Source organism: Miniopterus natalensis, chromosome 2 (assembly GCF_054644295.1).
Source record: "Miniopterus natalensis isolate mMinNat1 chromosome 2, mMinNat1.hap1, whole genome shotgun sequence".
Lineage (NCBI taxonomy): Eukaryota > Metazoa > Chordata > Mammalia > Chiroptera > Miniopteridae > Miniopterus > Miniopterus natalensis.
Genome location: NC_142082.1, coordinates 128,521,689 through 128,538,140, shown reverse-complemented (window position 1 = coordinate 128,538,140; position 16,452 = coordinate 128,521,689). Strand labels below are relative to the sequence as shown.

At 40.4% G+C, this 16,452-nt stretch overlaps 1 protein-coding gene across 3 annotated transcripts; it reads left to right on the top strand.

The window, feature by feature from the left end:
* The first annotated feature begins 969 nt into the window (after window positions 1–969).
* Window positions 970–15,161, top strand: SLC35E3 (solute carrier family 35 member E3). Of its 3 annotated transcripts, XM_016199482.2 has the most exons (5): window positions 970–1,404; window positions 2,260–2,370; window positions 6,118–6,276; window positions 9,901–9,983; window positions 12,521–15,161. In XM_016199482.2, the coding sequence occupies exons 1-5, from the start codon at window positions 1,003–1,005 to the stop codon at window positions 12,705–12,707; spliced, it is 942 nt and encodes a 313-aa protein (XP_016054968.1). In that variant the 5' UTR covers window positions 970–1,002; the 3' UTR covers window positions 12,708–15,161. The 3 variants fall into 3 exon arrangements, with proteins under 3 accessions (XP_016054968.1, XP_016054970.1, XP_016054973.1); XM_016199484.2 differs by lacking the exon at window positions 2,260–2,370; XM_016199487.2 differs by lacking the exon at window positions 6,118–6,276.
* The last annotated feature ends 1,291 nt before the right edge of the window (window positions 15,162–16,452 follow it).

Here is a 16,452-nt window from a genome sequence, read left to right as displayed (position 1 = left end):
AAAACTCTCAATCAGACTACTTAGAGAATATTACATTGTCCGGAGGACTGTGGACAAAGCTATTCTGAAGGAGGGAAACTCACAGTTTCAATCCTTTAAATAAACAAACTGAACATTCTATTCAAGAAATTGGGGGGGGGGGGGGATTCCGAATGGAGAAAGTAATGACTTGAAACAAAAGCAGTAGCAGTAATCTTTGAAAAGTTCCATAAACTAGACAAATTACTGTCAAGTCTAATCAAGGGACAAAGAAAGCCCAAATGCATAATGTTTAGAATAAGTCAAGTGATGTAACAACAGATGAAATAAATTTCAAATATGATCGAATACTATATACAACTCTAACCAAGAATATTAGAACATTTAAGTAAAATGGGCACTTTTCTACAATAAAAGGCCAAACAAACATTGATTGAAAAAGAACATCTGCAGCGTTTACTAATGGTGAGTGAGTAAGGTTCACCACACTGTCCACTCTCCTGCGCATCTGGAGGAATGAAATCGCTCAGCACGGGTCTGATAGTAACACTGCCCAGCGGTTTGCACAGCCCATTCCATCAGCTTGAGCGCAGCAGTCCAGCGAGTCGAGTCAACTGACCCAGAATATACCGACACCCGGAAAGGCGCCCCAGACGGGCTCAGCGGGCTCGAGTCAGCCAGCGCAGCGGGAGGAGAGGCCCGGGGCGCCGCTCTCCGCACCCGGAGCCCCACGCGCCTGCGCACGGTAGAGGCCGCGCCGCTCCCCGCTGGGGGCGGAATCGCCGGCGCCCCGAGTCACGTGGCCGGGGCGGGGCGCGCGGGACGTGCCGCCGCGTCGTCGCGGGCTCTCTGGGCGGTGGCGGAGCATGTGTGCGTTGCTGTGGCTCGCCGGGGACCTTCTCCCCGGCCAGAAGCTGAAGCCAGCGGCTGCGGGAACGCGCCAGCGGAGAAGGAGCGCGAGGGCAGCCGGGGGCAGGCGGGGCGCCCCGCTCGGACGCTGAAGGGCCGGGCGTCGTGGGGGTCATGGCATCGCTGGCGGAGCGAGTGCGGGCCAACGGGCGCATCGCCGCCGGGCTCCTGCTCAACCTGCTGGTGTCCATCTGCATCGTGTTCCTCAACAAATGGATCTATGTGCACCACGGCTTCCCCAACATGAGCCTGACCCTGGTGCACTTTGTGGTCACCTGGCTGGGCTTGTACCTGTGCCAGAAGCTGGACATCTTTGCCCCCAAAAGCCTGCCGCCTTCCAAGCTCCTCCTCCTGGCCCTCAGCTTCTGTGGCTTCGTGGTCTTCACCAACCTCTCCCTGCAGAACAACACCATAGGCACCTATCAGCTGGCCAAGGCCATGACCACGCCGGTGATCATAGTTATCCAGACCCTCTGCTACAAGAAAACCTTTTCAACCAAAATACAGCTCACGCTGGTGAGTAGCCTCAGCTTCGCGAGGCGCAGCTCTAACAGCCCACCGCCTGGACGTCTTTTTCACCGGGAGATTTGAATGTTTAACCTTGCTCCACGCTCTCCCGTCATCTTGAAACCCACACGTGTCATCTGTGAGCATGTCGATTGAAGGCTTATTTGGGGGAGATGGAAAAAAGCCATGTAGGCGCTCCATTGGGCTCTGAGCCCAGAAGTGTGTTTGTGTGTTTTAATACCTCCTGTTTATTGTATATCCTTAAATGCTGTGATTGATAAGAAAAGTGTATTGGATAGTGCAGGTCAGTGAATCCGATACTGTATCTGCAAAATCTCAAACCGAGAACAGCCCACCTCCCCCAGGGGAACCACACCACGTATGATAAAAGTTAAAGGGTTAGCATAAAATATCTCTCAGACTATGTTAGCAGCGACATTCTGCAGAGATTTCTGGATCGATAAATGTAAGAAATGGGCTAAAATAATTTTAGCACTTAATAATTTACAATATTTAAGATCCCAATGCTTTTGTTATATGTTTATCTGTCGTTTAGACATTAGTTTGGGGGTTCTTTTACTCCTATGCCCATGCATGTGGTACTCATTTCTTGCAAAGTGCAAGGCATTGACTCATTATTTTACCCAAAATTTTCAGTAGAATTAAGTATGAACATAATGAGAACTATCATATTTAACTTTGAGGAAACAGGAGTAATAGTCAGTGTTTTCAAATAGAAAAGAAGAAAAATGTATAGAGGTTCATTGTTTCCCAGTGATTTTTTTTTAATTAACTTTGTAAGACACCATGAAAGGAATACTCTTGAATTTAATCTGAACAACGTTTACCTCTTTTTCTTTACAGATTCCTATAACTTTAGGTGTAATCCTAAATTCTTATTACGATGTGAAGTTTAATTTCCTTGGAATGGTGTTTGCTGCTCTTGGTGTTTTAGTTACATCCCTTTATCAAGTGGTTGGTAATTTTTTTTTTTCTTTATGTGCCTTTTTAGCAGATTTCATAAATTTTGAAGCTGTATCCCAAGGTTTAGAAAATACAGTATAGAGACAATAAACTGTTAGGAAGAAAGCATCATTGCATAAATTGTCTGACTCAAGGTGAAGAGAAGAAAGGAGACAGAGAAACTTGGGTGTGTGATGCTCACCAAATACCTACCTCCCTGTTTGTAAGTGTATAATACCCATGCTTAATAGTCTGAGTTTGGGGTGGTGTTATATTATATTCTGGGAAATCTTCACAAAATGAGTAGTAAGACTTGACTTTAGGACTGAGTTCATTGGTTACATTTCTCATTTTAATTATAACGTTATTGTGAAGGAGTGAGTACGCTTTCAAAAATTTGAGTGGGAAAGGAAAATTACAGATTTATAAATCTTTGCCTCAGAAAATATGCTGCTGTTACAACTTGTATATTGGCTTCGAATAATTTGTCTATATCAATATTTTATAGCAATGGGTATTTCACTTCTTGTACCAGCACAGTTCCTTGCCTATATAGCAGGCATTCATTAAAAATTTGTTCATGGATCCACTTCATTACCGTAAAACCTGAACAAGTATATTTTTTGTTATTTATGTGTGTGTGCGGGGGGAAGTAACTTGGTGTAGGGTACAGTGAAACAGTATTTTCTCTATACTGAAAACCTTGGACTGAAAATTCTGGGTGTGCCTGCATGGGGAAATTAGAGTCAAAATGTGTGACTAATTTTACTTTTTTTGCAAACATCTACTGGTTATAAACTAAGACATTCTTGTTGAGTGTTAGTTTAATAATACAGTCTTAGCATCTTAAACTTTATAATACTGATCATTTCAGAAGTATTGTTATATAAAAATTCTAGGGTGAATAGATATTTTAGTGGCAGAGAAGTAGTCTAAAAAAGATACCAGTGGCATGAAAGGATGGAGCACCTACTCACTCTTGTCACTTGGCTCCCAGATATTATCTTTTACTGCAGAGAGTAATGAGAGGAAGCTCAGCTTTGTGCTTCAAGAAAATTATATTTGGGTGTACTTCAGTGAGTTTAAATTTGTTGCTAGAGACAGTAAATGAACATTCTTTTTTGCCCAGTATGGATTAAATATTTATTAAATATAGCAAGAAATTTTATTTGTTGAACATTAGACTTTCTTGCATTCATTATATATAATTTAAATTTAGAGTACTCACTGTTCATGCCAATATCACGATTTTTGTTCACACAAGTCTCAACATTGTTATAGATTAGAATCAAAGGATTCAATATCCTTCAGGTAGATATTTGGAATGAGACTGACCAAGAAATGATTATAGAGTAACAAATAGGCAGAGTTCTCCATTATTAGTAAATGGTAAAAAGTACTGTTCCAAAATAGGTGTATTTCCCAAAAATTCATTTTAGAGAAAGTTGTATTTTCCCACTGCATCCAGGTATAATTTCTAAGTTATTTCTGCTGGGGCATTAAAAGGAGTTAAAAGATGAGTGATCAGCTATTAGCTTTCATTGTAGAAAGACTGTTGAGTCATTCATTCATTCAGCAGACATTTCTTCTGCTTTATGCTCAGCCTTGAGGGTACAAAGATGAAAAGCAGCTACAATTCAGTATTGTAGACACATGTTTAGACAGCTTATCACGAGTAGGATAGCTCAGGGTATGAGGAAAGTTTTGAGGTACACCAGGGAGGAAGTGGCAGTTCTACCAGAGAAGGGTGAGATAAGACTTCATGGAAAAGTTAATTTAAATTGAAGGACACATGCAAATTTACTTAGCAAAGAAATATAGCAGAGGTCTTTCTTTGCAGTGATGTATGGAGCATTTTTGGAGAACTTGACTTGTTTGGCATTGTGGAAGGCTAAGGCTTAGGGGTGGGTGAGACCAAATGGCAGAGTCTTAAATGTCATGTAAAGGAATCAGGCACCAGGAAAGGAGTGTGGATAGGGGAGTGACTTGATCATTCCCTGTACTTTAGAAAATTAACTCTGGTGGCAATGAAGAGTGAATAAGAGAGGGAAGAAAGGGTGACAGGAAGCTCTCCATGGTTTGAAGGGAAGACAGGAAGGCACTGGCCAAGGGCAGTGGTAGTGGAATAGGTAAGGAAAACACTCCGGAAACCTTTTGGAGAAAGAATTAGTGGGACCTGACCGAATGTGAGTGAGGAAAGTAAAGAGTATGATTCTTGGAGGAGATTATATCAATTATTAGAGCAACATAGGATGAATTAATTCGGGGAAGAAAGTAACGAGCTTGATTTTAAATAAATCCCTGCAGATTATCTAAGTGAAGATGGCCTGTAAGCTGTTGAAGATGTGAGTTTAAGGATGCTCAAGCAAAGAGGTCAGAGCTATGGACGTCAGCGGATAGTAAAAGAAATCAGTTAGGGAGTTAAAAGAGGAAGGCCAGAGATCTACCTTAAAAATTGAAAGTGGAGGAAGAGGTGAGTGGGGAAACAGTGCAAATCAGGGGTCAAGTTCTTCCAAGAGAAATTTGCAGATTCTACAGAGAGCTCCAGCAGGACAGTGGAGGGGAGTCCTACAGATATGACTGTTGGAGATGATGTTGCCCTTTTGGGGAGCAGCTTCATTAGAGGGGTGGTGAGCAGAAGCCAGGCTGCATTGCAGGAAGGGGAAGTGGAGGCCCTGACTCACCATGATTCCAGGCAGTTCTGTGTCAGAGACATGCAGCTGCCTGGTGAGGCTGCTGAAGGGACAGAGGGACAGGCATATACTCTGCATGTTTTTGCTCACTGCAGTGCCCCAAGGAGCCAGCCGCAGAAGAATCACTTCTTTGTCCTTCATACTCACAGAAGACTGTTAGTTAAGGCTGGCAGGAATATGTGTCAGATTTCCTGCTCTTCCGTTTTTGTCTTGGTGAATTTCTATAGATTTAGAGTATATGTAACAGGATACCCAGACCTACAAGAAAAAGAATTATGTAGGAGCAGTTATTCAAAGGCCTGGCCGTTATTGCCAGATATTCAAACCATCCTATCGAGCTTTTTTTAAATAGTCATATTTGTGAAGCATTTAGAGGACTGATGGGATTTGAGGCTTTGAGGTGTCAGTTCTACTGAGTGACATAGTTGTTTAGGGTTTGTGATCATCTCATTTTTTGAGGTGTATTGGTGGGAGATTACCCACAGGAAAGTCATCCATAATGAGGAAAATTCCTTTTACTGTTGACTGGGGTTTTTTAAAGTGAGTCGAAAGACTTCACATACCTTTCTAGCCACATACATTGGCAGCCACCTGGGATAACTGAGGTTCCTGTCAGTCTCTAATTAGTCTGCCCTGCCCCCCCAGTCTTTTCGGGGGGCATTTTAGAAAGAAATCAAGTCTGACACTGCATCTGTATTCCTACTAATGACCCAAATTTCCATTCCTGTCATTTTTTCCTGAGCTCTCTTAGGCTTGTGGCTTCCTGTGTGCATGGACTTTCCCCATTTACTAGGATCAAGAGGGAAGAGAGGATTTTCTTCTTCTTTATAATTCAGAAGAAAATACACAATCAGACATTGAATTTATAAAGCTCCTCTCATCTAGCGTGCTTTAGGAACATTTATATATATTATTGATCTTTGAAATCTTGTAGAATAATTAGACATTTCCTCTTCCCCCAGCCCCGTGCCCCACATTCCCATCTCTGTGGCTAGAATTGCATCTTTCCTTTATTAAGTAATGCTATTTTTTTTCTGCGTAACTGGTTTTATCTCCTAATTTTCAGTGGGTAGGAGCCAAACAGCATGAATTGCAAGTTAACTCAATGCAGCTGCTGTACTACCAGGCTCCAATGTCATCGGGCATGTTGCTGGTTGCCGTGCCCTTCTTTGAGCCACTGTTTGGAGAAGGAGGACTGTTCAGCCCCTGGTCAGTTTCTGCTTTGGTGAGTTCTAATTGTTTTGGTGTCTAAGAAATAAGATAATAATAATCCCTCCATTATTAATGCAATTTTAATTTTCAGATCACTAGTTCAGATTCATTCTGACATTTTGTATTCATAATTACCCTTTAAGGGAGGCGAGGTAAGGATTATTTTTTCGATGAAGAAACTGAAACACAAAGGTTGAGAAACTTGCCCAGGGTCAGGCAGGTAGTCAGTGGCAAAACAAGGCCTAAAATTCGGGTCTGCTGATGCTTTGTTACTGTTCTGGTCACACCAAGCTATAGCTCACAAATAATTCAGGCATCTATTTTTATTTTACTTTTTTACAGTGAAAATATAGGTTTATTGATTTGGGGTTTTTTTCTTTCTTCTTAAAGAAGTCCATTAACATTTCTTGTAATATTGGTTTGGTGGCAGTGAACTCTTTTAGCTTTTTCTTATCTGGGAAGCTCTTTATTTCTCCTTCAACTTTAAGTGATAGCCGTGCTGGGCAGAGTAGTCTTGGTTGTAGGTCCTTGCTTTTCATCACTTTGAATATTTCATGCCAATCCTTTCTGGCCTGAAATGTTTCTGTTGAGAAATCAACTGACAGTCTTATGGGAGCTCCCTTGTAAGTAACAAACTGTCTTTCTCTTGCTGCTTGATTTTGTTTTAATAATATAAATAGTACATGGTCATTGTATAGATTTTGAACATACATAAAAATATAAAGAAAGTGAAGGTCCTTAGAATCCTGCTAAACTAAGATAATCACCTTTATCATTTTCGTGATTATTTCATGGATCTCTTTTTCAGATGCACAGACACACGAATGTATGTGTGTTTGTATGTGTGTATGTATAATTTTATATACATGGAACTTTATCATATATGCTGTTTTTATCATGAATTCCTTTTCCCCAGTCCTCCTACCCATACACACTTCCACATCTCATTACCCCATCCCTGCCCCTTGAAGTAAGTCATGTCAACATTTAGTGTTTGTTCTTTCATATTTTTCTTCATGGTGTACATACCCATATATCAACATAAACAACACACACATGCACGCACACATGTTTATATACATAAATAAACATTTGTTTCTATTACAAAAGTGGGATCATATCACATGATTTTCTGTATCTGACTTTTTTCACTTAATACCTCATGAAAGTCTCTTTATATCATTCTTTGCAATGCCTGTATAATAGTTCCAGTTCCAGATCTTGACCACTATGACCAGTGTTGCAATAAACATCCTTGTACATGTGTCCTCATGAACTGGTACTTTTTTTATGAAGTAGAATCCTAAGAGTGGAATTGCCAGATCAGAGGGATACGTACTTTGGAGACATTTTAAGTTAGTATAATCCCCCACTTAGGGAAGGAATGTCTGCTTCTTGTAACTTTAACCTTTGGAACACAGACAGTAAAACTGTCTTTTTTGTTGGTAGCATTAACTTATCAAACTTACATAGCCCTTAGTCTGTCCTAGGCACTATTCTAAGCACTTTGAAAATGTTAACTTACCTAATCCTGATAATTTTATTGTGTGGATCCATGCTATTCCCTCCCTGTATTTACTGAGAGACAGAGAGTTAATTAACTGACTTGAGATCCCACAGCTAGTAAGCGGCGCTAGAGTTTGAATCCAAGCTTTCTAGCTCCAAAGCCCATATTGTTAACCACCCCTCTGTGCTGCCTGTGAGCAGATTGATAGTTGTTTCAAATTCACAGTGCTTTAGCATAAACCCTCTTTTCCCAAGTAGAAATCACTGGACCATCTGTCAAATGGTATTTCCTCTTAATTTTACAAAAGTTCTAGCCACTTTAGTTATCTGGTCTTCAAACCATTGCAACTTAGACACCTTAAATTAGAAAGGCAGAGGTTTTTTGCAATAGATCCTCTGACAGATTTGAAAGAGGAGAGCAGCAGAAAGGCCATAGAGTCAAGGAAACATAGTGCACAGCAGTCCGAGGCCATTTAAATAAGAGAAAGTTGCCTTCCTTCTTTACTGTCCCTAGAGGGCATCATTGCCTCAAAGTAGAGCTTGTAATTGTAGTTTTAATGCTAAGTCATCAAGAAGTAGGTATGTAACATTCTGTGAACTCAATACAATTAACAGTGATATATTTCTAGAAACAGTTTTTAAAATCTTTAAGGAGCAAGTTTCTCTTAGTTGACAATTTTATGGGCCTCACTTTTATAAAACAAGTGACGTGTTACTCTTTTTACCTAAATAGGACACAAATCCAACTCTGGTTGTCCTCTTATGACTGCTGATGTGAAAACTGATAAAACCCACATGGGACAGAAAGAATCTTCAAATATGACTTATTTATCTCTTTGGAATGTAAACTTATTAATTCAAATCATAACAAATATTTTATCTAAACTCTTATTTTAGAAATAGAAAATGACTTTATGACTTTTTAAATAAAGTTGTGAGATAGGTTTGAACAGAATGTTGTATGTGTACGCAGTGGTACATCCCCTCTGTCCCTATTCTCAGCCAAGTTGTCTTAATTCACTATCCCATGTACACACTTTGTATTTTCATGCCTCCGTGCTTTGGCCCCTACTGTTCCCTCTGCTAGGAATCCTACCCCCTCTTTTTTCTTCAATGTATACATACATTTGAAATCCAAAGACATTTCCCAGCCCAAAAGGGCGTGTCCTGCCTAAAGATTCATATAGAACCTATTGTCTGTTTGCCTATAAATGAGGTAGTTCCTTTTCTTTTATTGCCTGAGTCAGAAATCTTGCATTGCACTCACTTTCATGTGATTAAAAGGTGGTACAACAGAGTGGGTTAAGAGCAGAAACTCGAGAACCAGATTGCTGGGTTTCAGTCTGAGCCCTGCCACTTCCTAGCTGTGTGACCTCAGGCAAATTACTTACCTCACTGTGCTGTTTTCTTATCTATAAAAAGGGATAATATTTTACTACTTCATGGTGTTTGTGAGGATTAAATGGATTAATATATGTAAAACATTTAGAACAATTCCTGGTACATAATAAGTGCCATGTAAGTATAAGCTATGATTGTCATGACTTTGATTGTGTCCTTAAGTAGTTTCTAAGTTCTTTGAGGACAAGAATATATTGTGTTCCTCACAAGGCATGGCCTCGATTGTAGATATCCAATGAATATATGTTGATTTAATTTAAATAAGAACAGATATGAGCAATTCAATAGAAGAAAGATCTGAAGGATATGTGCTAAGGTATTAATAATGGTAGGTGGTTGGGATTATAAGAACTTACATTCTTTTTGCTTATCTTTATTTTCTGATTTTTCTGTAATGAACATGAATTGCTTTTATAGTAAGAAATTATTTTAAAAGTAATTTTTCTTCAGATGGATAAGAAAAATGAACGTAGATATTCACATTGAGATGCAGGATATTCTTGGAGAACTTTCCTTTGAGTTTTGTTAGACAAAATTACATTTTGGAATATTATTCATTCTGTTCTTTTACCCTCAATTCTTGTTTTGTTTTTTTCAAATTGATTATTTTTTAAAATCTTGTACCTAATGGTTGATATTTGAGTTTTTAGAAATGCCTAATGAACTGTATATTTATTTGGTGATTATAATGATTGAAGCTGCATTAATGATTGTTTTGGTTTACTTGTAGCTCATGGTGCTGCTCTCTGGAGTAATAGCATTCATGGTGAACTTATCGATTTATTGGATCATTGGGAACACGTCACCAGTCACGTATCCTTTTTCTAATGACGTAACAAACGCACAGTCTTTTATAGTTTTTAAAACTCCATCACATTAATTTCCTTGAGTCTGACAATTACTATTGCATGGCCTAAATTGAGTAAAGTGAGTTACTTTTTATCTTTAATCATCTCATTCCACACTAGAGCCTATAGAAATTTAAAGAAACATGAACTGGGAAAGTGGATTAGCTTTCTGTATCATGAACAGTTTTGAATTTTCTTAAGTCGCAGATGACCATTTCCCTTATCAAAATTAACGTAGAGAACCATTCCTTGCACATAGTGGGGTAAAATAAATATTTGTGGAGTGAATAATGAATGAGATGGATGCTTGCGTTGTCAATCAGTTCTCAGTTTTTTATAGTAATAAGGTAGAGGTTTGGTTATCCACATAACAAAATATAATCAGACCTCTGAAATTGACATAAGTGACCTCAGAATCCTGGGTATGGTTTTATACTTATGTGGATATGGGTGTGCCTGTTTTTCTCACTGTTACTTCAAGAAATGAAGTCATACCCAGAAGGTCTGAATCAAACTCATTTGCACATTCTTAACATTCTGCTTGTCATTCTGTTTCTCTTCTCATTTCACTTTGCTTCACTCTTAGGCAAATACAAAGAACAGATTCCTTTACATCAGAGAGGTAGTTTAGTAATGTTATGTCAGAGTGTACTGATATATATAAATGGGTGAACACTGATGTCATCAAAGTAAAAAAGCAGCTTACTTGCCAGCTATCAATAAATAACAACAATGATAATCATTTTTTAAAAGAACAACACTTATTAAATGTTTATTTTGTGCCAGGTACTTTTCGAATCACCTTATATATATTAGGCATTTAATTCTCACAGCAGCTCTGTGAGAGGTAAATAAAGTAAATTCTATTACTTTATTTTGCAGAGGGGGAAATGGAGGTGCAGAGAGTTTAAATAACTCAAGGTCATGCAGCTGAGAAGTGTCGTATCCAGTTTTCAAACCATGCAGTCTGGTCCCCAAACTCTGCACTGTGCTGCCCAGTCAAGGCATCCAAGTGTGTGCCCTTACTAAGAACATGTATGCATTCAACAGACACTTATTGAACACCCACTATGAACTGTTCATTGACTTCATATTTACATACTGAATATCTACTGTTTGTCAGGCACTGGCAATATAACAAAATAGACAAAAATCTTTGCTCTCACGGGCTTAAGCAGACTGTAAAGAAACAAAAAAAGAAAATATAAGTAGTAATGTTAGATAGTGTGCAGTGCTGAGGAGGAAAAATAAAGCAGAATGGGGATGAGAAATGTTGGGGACAGAGTGAGATTTCAGGGAGAGAAGGCAGGAGGGCCTCTGCAAGAGGGGAGCTTTTGAGTAAAGACCTGAAGGAAAAGAGGTTGCTCCATGCAGACCGGGATGAATAGCATTTCAGGCGAGGGACCAGCAGGTGAGAAGCCCGAAGGAACAAGGGAGCCTGTGTGGTCAGAGCAGGAAGCGCAGAGGGTGGAGTATAAGAGGCGACGGGGAGCCAGGTGGAGCAGAGCTCTTATTAAGGACTATTACTCTGGGTGAGAAGGAAGCCATTGGAGTTTGAGCAGAGAAATGACATGATTTTATTTATGTTTTCATAGAGTCACTCTGGTCCACTGTGTCAAGAACAGACTAAAGCATGGTTTCCCAAATCAGTGCTATTTTGACCTTTTTGGCCAATTCTTTGTTGCAGGCGCCTGTGCATTGCAGAATGTTTAGCAACATCACTGGCCTCTGTAGATGCATAGCACTCCCTTTCCCCAGTGATGACAACCACAAATGTGTCCAGACTTTGCCCAGGTGGCAAAATCATCCCTGGTTGAGAACCACTAGACTTAAGTGAGGCAAGACAGGAAGGGAAACTGTCAAGAGGCCATTGTCATATTCTAATTTAGAAATAATGGTGGCTTGATACCTGGATGGTAGCAGTGGACATAGTGAGAAGTGATTGTATTCTAGATATAAATTGAATATTTTTATTGATTTTTTAGAGAGAGAGGGAGAAGGAGAGAGAAAGAGAAACATGGGAAACATCAGTGTGAGAGTGGAACATTGATCCGCTGCCTCCTGCACGCCCCCTACCGGGGATCAGGCCCGAAACCAAGGCATGTGCCCTGACCAGGAATCGAACTAGCAACCTTTTGGTGCATGGGATGATGCCGGACCAACTGAGCCACAGCGGCCAGGGCTGGGTATATTTTTTAGTAGAGCCAACAGGTTTTGATGACAAACTGGATGTGGAGAATATGGGAGGAAACAAGGTTGACTCATTTGGTTTTGGCCTGAGCACCAGGTAGAATGGAGTTGCCATCAGCTGAGGTTTGGGGGCGAGGAGGAAGAGCACGTGCTCAGTTTTGGGTGAACAAGTCTAGGAGCTCAGGGTCTCAGCTGGGGATAGTCCAGAGAGTCATGCAGTTCCTTCCAGCCACGGGAGACTCTTGCTCCGCGCGTGAGTGTGACTGTGTGGATATAACGTCTAGCTTGTTATGCCTTATCCAGAAACCTCAGCTACAACATGTTTGGACACTTCAAGTTCTGCATCACTTTATTTGGAGGCTATGTTTTATTTAAGGACCCGCTGTCAGTTAACCAGGGTCTCGGCATGCTGTGCACATTATTTGGCATTCTTGCCTATACCCATTTTAAACTCAGTGAACAGGAGGGAAGTAAGAGTAAATTGGTACAGCGTCCTTAATTGTTTTCTTGTGTGTGTGGAGAAAAGTCACCCGAAGATTTAAAAATGTTAAGTGTACGAGTTGCTTTCAAAGAAGAAAAATAATTACATTGCATAATTCATGGAATGATGGTTTCCAAGGAGTAACACAAAGGAAACTTTATTTATAAGTATGACTTTTTCCTTTAGAGTACCTTTTTTGAAGAACTTAATTCATGCCTCTTTTCAAAGGTGATGGTTGTATGAAGTACACAGGATGGTTTGGTTATACCAAATGAAGTACATGAAATTAAAGTTCTGTAAAAGCGGCAGAGGACTTCATATCACTGAGCTACAGATGTGTCGAGGTTTTTAAGTGTTCATACTCTTCCAAAGAAGGAGCGTAGCACTCCTCTACTTGCTCGTGGATGGTCCCCAATGTGAGCTCTGTAATTTTATCCACCGTTCAAGTCAGAATTTAAATCTAACATTTCTATTTTAGTTGGCTTAGTATAACTTCCTGCTTATTTCACTTATAGAAATGAAATATAATTTATAGAAAACAAAGTGTAGTACAGAAGGCCATAAAACAAAATCCAGTTCCAAGAGTACCATTTTTCTAGTGGAAAATTGAGGTCAGAAGTTATACATTATCCAAAAAAACCCTACAGTTTCTATAGATATTCTCTTGTTTTGGAGTTCTCGGTGAGCTCTAGAAACATGTGTGAAGTTAAAAAACAAAGTAGCTCCATGTTCAAATAGCCCAAAGAAAAGATTATGGCCCGGCTGGGCGTGGCTCAGCAGTTGAGCATAGACCTACGATCCAGGCGATAGGGGTTTGATTCCTGGTCAGGGCACGTGCCCAGGTTGCGGGCTCGATCAATGACTCTCTCATCATTGATGTTTCTCTCTCTCTCTCCCCCTCTCCTTTCCTCTCTCTGAAATCAATAAAGATATATTTAAAAAAAAAAAGAAGGTACTTTAAAAAAAAAAAAAAGAAAGATTATAGATGGAACTGAACAGGTTTCTTATGATCTTGGTAACTGTCTCCTGACCTCTTTGAGCCTTTCATGTTGGTAATTTCTGTGGGGTTTTTTTTTTTAATCCTCACCTGAGAATATGTTTTTCATTGATTTTTAGAGAGAGGAAGAAGAGAGAGAAACATCCATGTGAGAGAGAAACATCAATTGGTTGCCTCCCATATGCGCCCTGACCAGGGACTGAACCTGCAACCCAAGTATGTGCCCTGACCAGGAACCAAACCCGCAGCCTTTTGGTGTATAGGGTGACACTCAACCAACTCAGTCACACTGGCCAGGGCTTAAATTTTATTGATTTTTTTTTTTTTTTTTTAGAGAAAGGAACGGGTGAGAGGAGAGAGAGAGTGAAACATTGATTGGTTTCCTCCCACACATGCCCTGACCAGGAATCGAACCCACAGCCTGGGTATGTGTCCTGATGACACTCCAACCAACTGAGAGCCATACCAGCCAGGGCAGGAATAATTTTTTTTTTTTTTTTTTACATTAGGGTATAGGGAAAATACGTAAGTCTCACCCAAGGAAATATATAGTGACATGTATTTAATTGCAAATTTTATTTCTGCCTTCTAACTTCTTTACAGAGCATTAAAAACAGTTGTTGATAACCTCTCACAGTAAATTGACTGAGACAGAGAAACCCTCTTGTAATAATTCTTTTTCTAAATATTATTTTTAAACTTGAAATGAGAAAGCAACTCTTAAGAGGACAAAGAGCCATGTGGATTTTTTAGGATTTTTTCCCCCCTGACTTGTCTGAAATGAAAGCCTCAAGGAAAATCCATTTTGACAGAATTTCAACGTATCAGTCAATCTGTTATGTGATTCATATGTGTGATTTTCTGTTTGTGTTTTAAATACTTTGGTTCTCAGTTTCCAAAAATATATTTTATTGTGCTAAGACTACAGAACAATTTGTCTTACCAGATGAGCCTCGGGCATTGTCCGTCCACCACCATTCTCTGTATGTCTAAATTAACATATAATTATTCCCCTGAAGCTGGAGAAGAGTTTCAGCACAGTGAGGATTATGTGACGTCTGGGCACTAACAGCCCAGTTAACCTGTGCCATGTACAAATTCTCAACTGTAAATACAACTGGGGGAGATGTAAGTGTTAGGGGAGGGTTATGATAAAGGGCTAATGTCAATAGGAATGTAGTGGGAAGGTTTGAGAAAGATAGCATGGGGTTCCTGTATGTAAGTGAATAAAATATATACTGCTGGAACTAGAGGCTGATAAACAGATTTGGCCCTGAAGATGATCTTCGCATTGAGAAGGAAATTCCTGGGGAAATGTCCCTGATGGCCAGGACCAGCCACGGAGGCAACCCGCAAAGGCGGTGATGTGGAGGCACGCGCCCCGGGGTACAGATGCGACTGACTGGGTTTTTATCCTGTTACATGACTGAAGTTCAGTTTTTACCTGTACAAATAAAGAGATCCTGATATTTTTACTTCTGTGTTGCGTATTAGAGCCGGCGGAAGAACGAAAGCATCTCTGTGCAGTAGGAACGCCGGCCTGTCCGGCTCCCAAATATGCAGAATCTAGTGAAATAAACTCCTCTTGTCCCTTTTAAAATAACAGAAAGGACCAAGCTTTCTCCCGTTTTGTTTTTAGAAATACCTTTTAAACATCGCTACATTTAAATCATTGGTCATCTTTTTTTCTTTGTCTTAAGAGCAGCAGCGCAAACCAGGCATCCACGTTGCCTCCGTCAGTCAGTAGGTGTTGGGTGAGTGAATATGCAGAATCGCCAAAGGTGAAAGTCTTTGAAAAGAATGGAGATCAAGTTTATTAACTGTTCCGTTTTGCACTTCTGTTTCCAAACTTGAACTGGATTATACTTGCTGACATTAGGAACACAATAATTTCATTCACTCAACAAATGTTTACCGAATGTGTATTATGTGCCAGGTACTGTGCTAGGCACTGTGCAAAGGCATGCCTTTGGTGCAAAGACAGCCCTGTGTTCTCAAGAGACATCTGTCCGGCAGAAAAGATAGATGTTAATTAAATAAAAACAGTGAGTTTATTATGCTAAAAGAGGCCTGGTTCTCTGGAGCATATAACCAAACACTGTGGCCCAGGACTGGCTGTCAGTGAAGGTGTCCATGAGGAAAAAGGTTGGTTGAGCTGAAATCTGATGAACCATAGAAGTTAGCTAAGCAACGGCAGGGGACTGCATTTCTTGTAAGAGGGAATAGCACATACAAAGGCCCGCTGGTTGGAGGAATTATGAGTGTAAAGAACTGCAAAAGGGATGGAGTACGGGGGAGGGGGAGGTAGAGCCTGGGAAGGCAGGCTGGCCTCGGTCCATAGAACATCTGGTAGGTTATGTTAGAAATCTAGTAAGAGCAAGAGGGTGTGTTTTGAGCCATGTCACAGTCAACCCCGCTGTTTTGAAACAAAGGTGAACCAGAGATGCCAGGAGACCAGTTGGGAGATGACTGTTGTGAAATGTGAGAGTTTGGAAAGGTGGTGGTGAGATAACAGAAGTGGATGAGTTGAAGATTTAGTAGATGGGATCGCTGGGCTTGAGATGGATTGGAAATGAAGGGCACGGGAGAGGGTGAAGAGAATCACGTGTCTGGTTCACACAGCCTGACAGAGAATGATGCCCTTCTCTCAGGACACACGGCAGGAGGAAGGGGATGAGCCCATACGTAGCCCTCTTGACTGAGGCACCCAATTAAAGATGCTAACCAAGTAATCAGGGACACGGGTCTAGGAGTTAGGAAGTTTTT

Coding starts and splice junctions, on each gene's coding strand:
- SLC35E3 (XM_016199482.2), top strand. CDS start 1,003: ATGGCATCGCTGGCGGAGCGAGTGCGGGCCAACGGGCGCATCGCCGCC. Junction 2,371..6,117: donor TTACATCCCTTTATCAAGTG/GTTGGTAATTTT, acceptor CCTAATTTTCAG/TGGGTAGGAGCCAAACAGCA. Junction 9,984..12,520: donor GGGAACACGTCACCAGTCAC/GTATCCTTTTTC, acceptor CAGAAACCTCAG/CTACAACATGTTTGGACACT.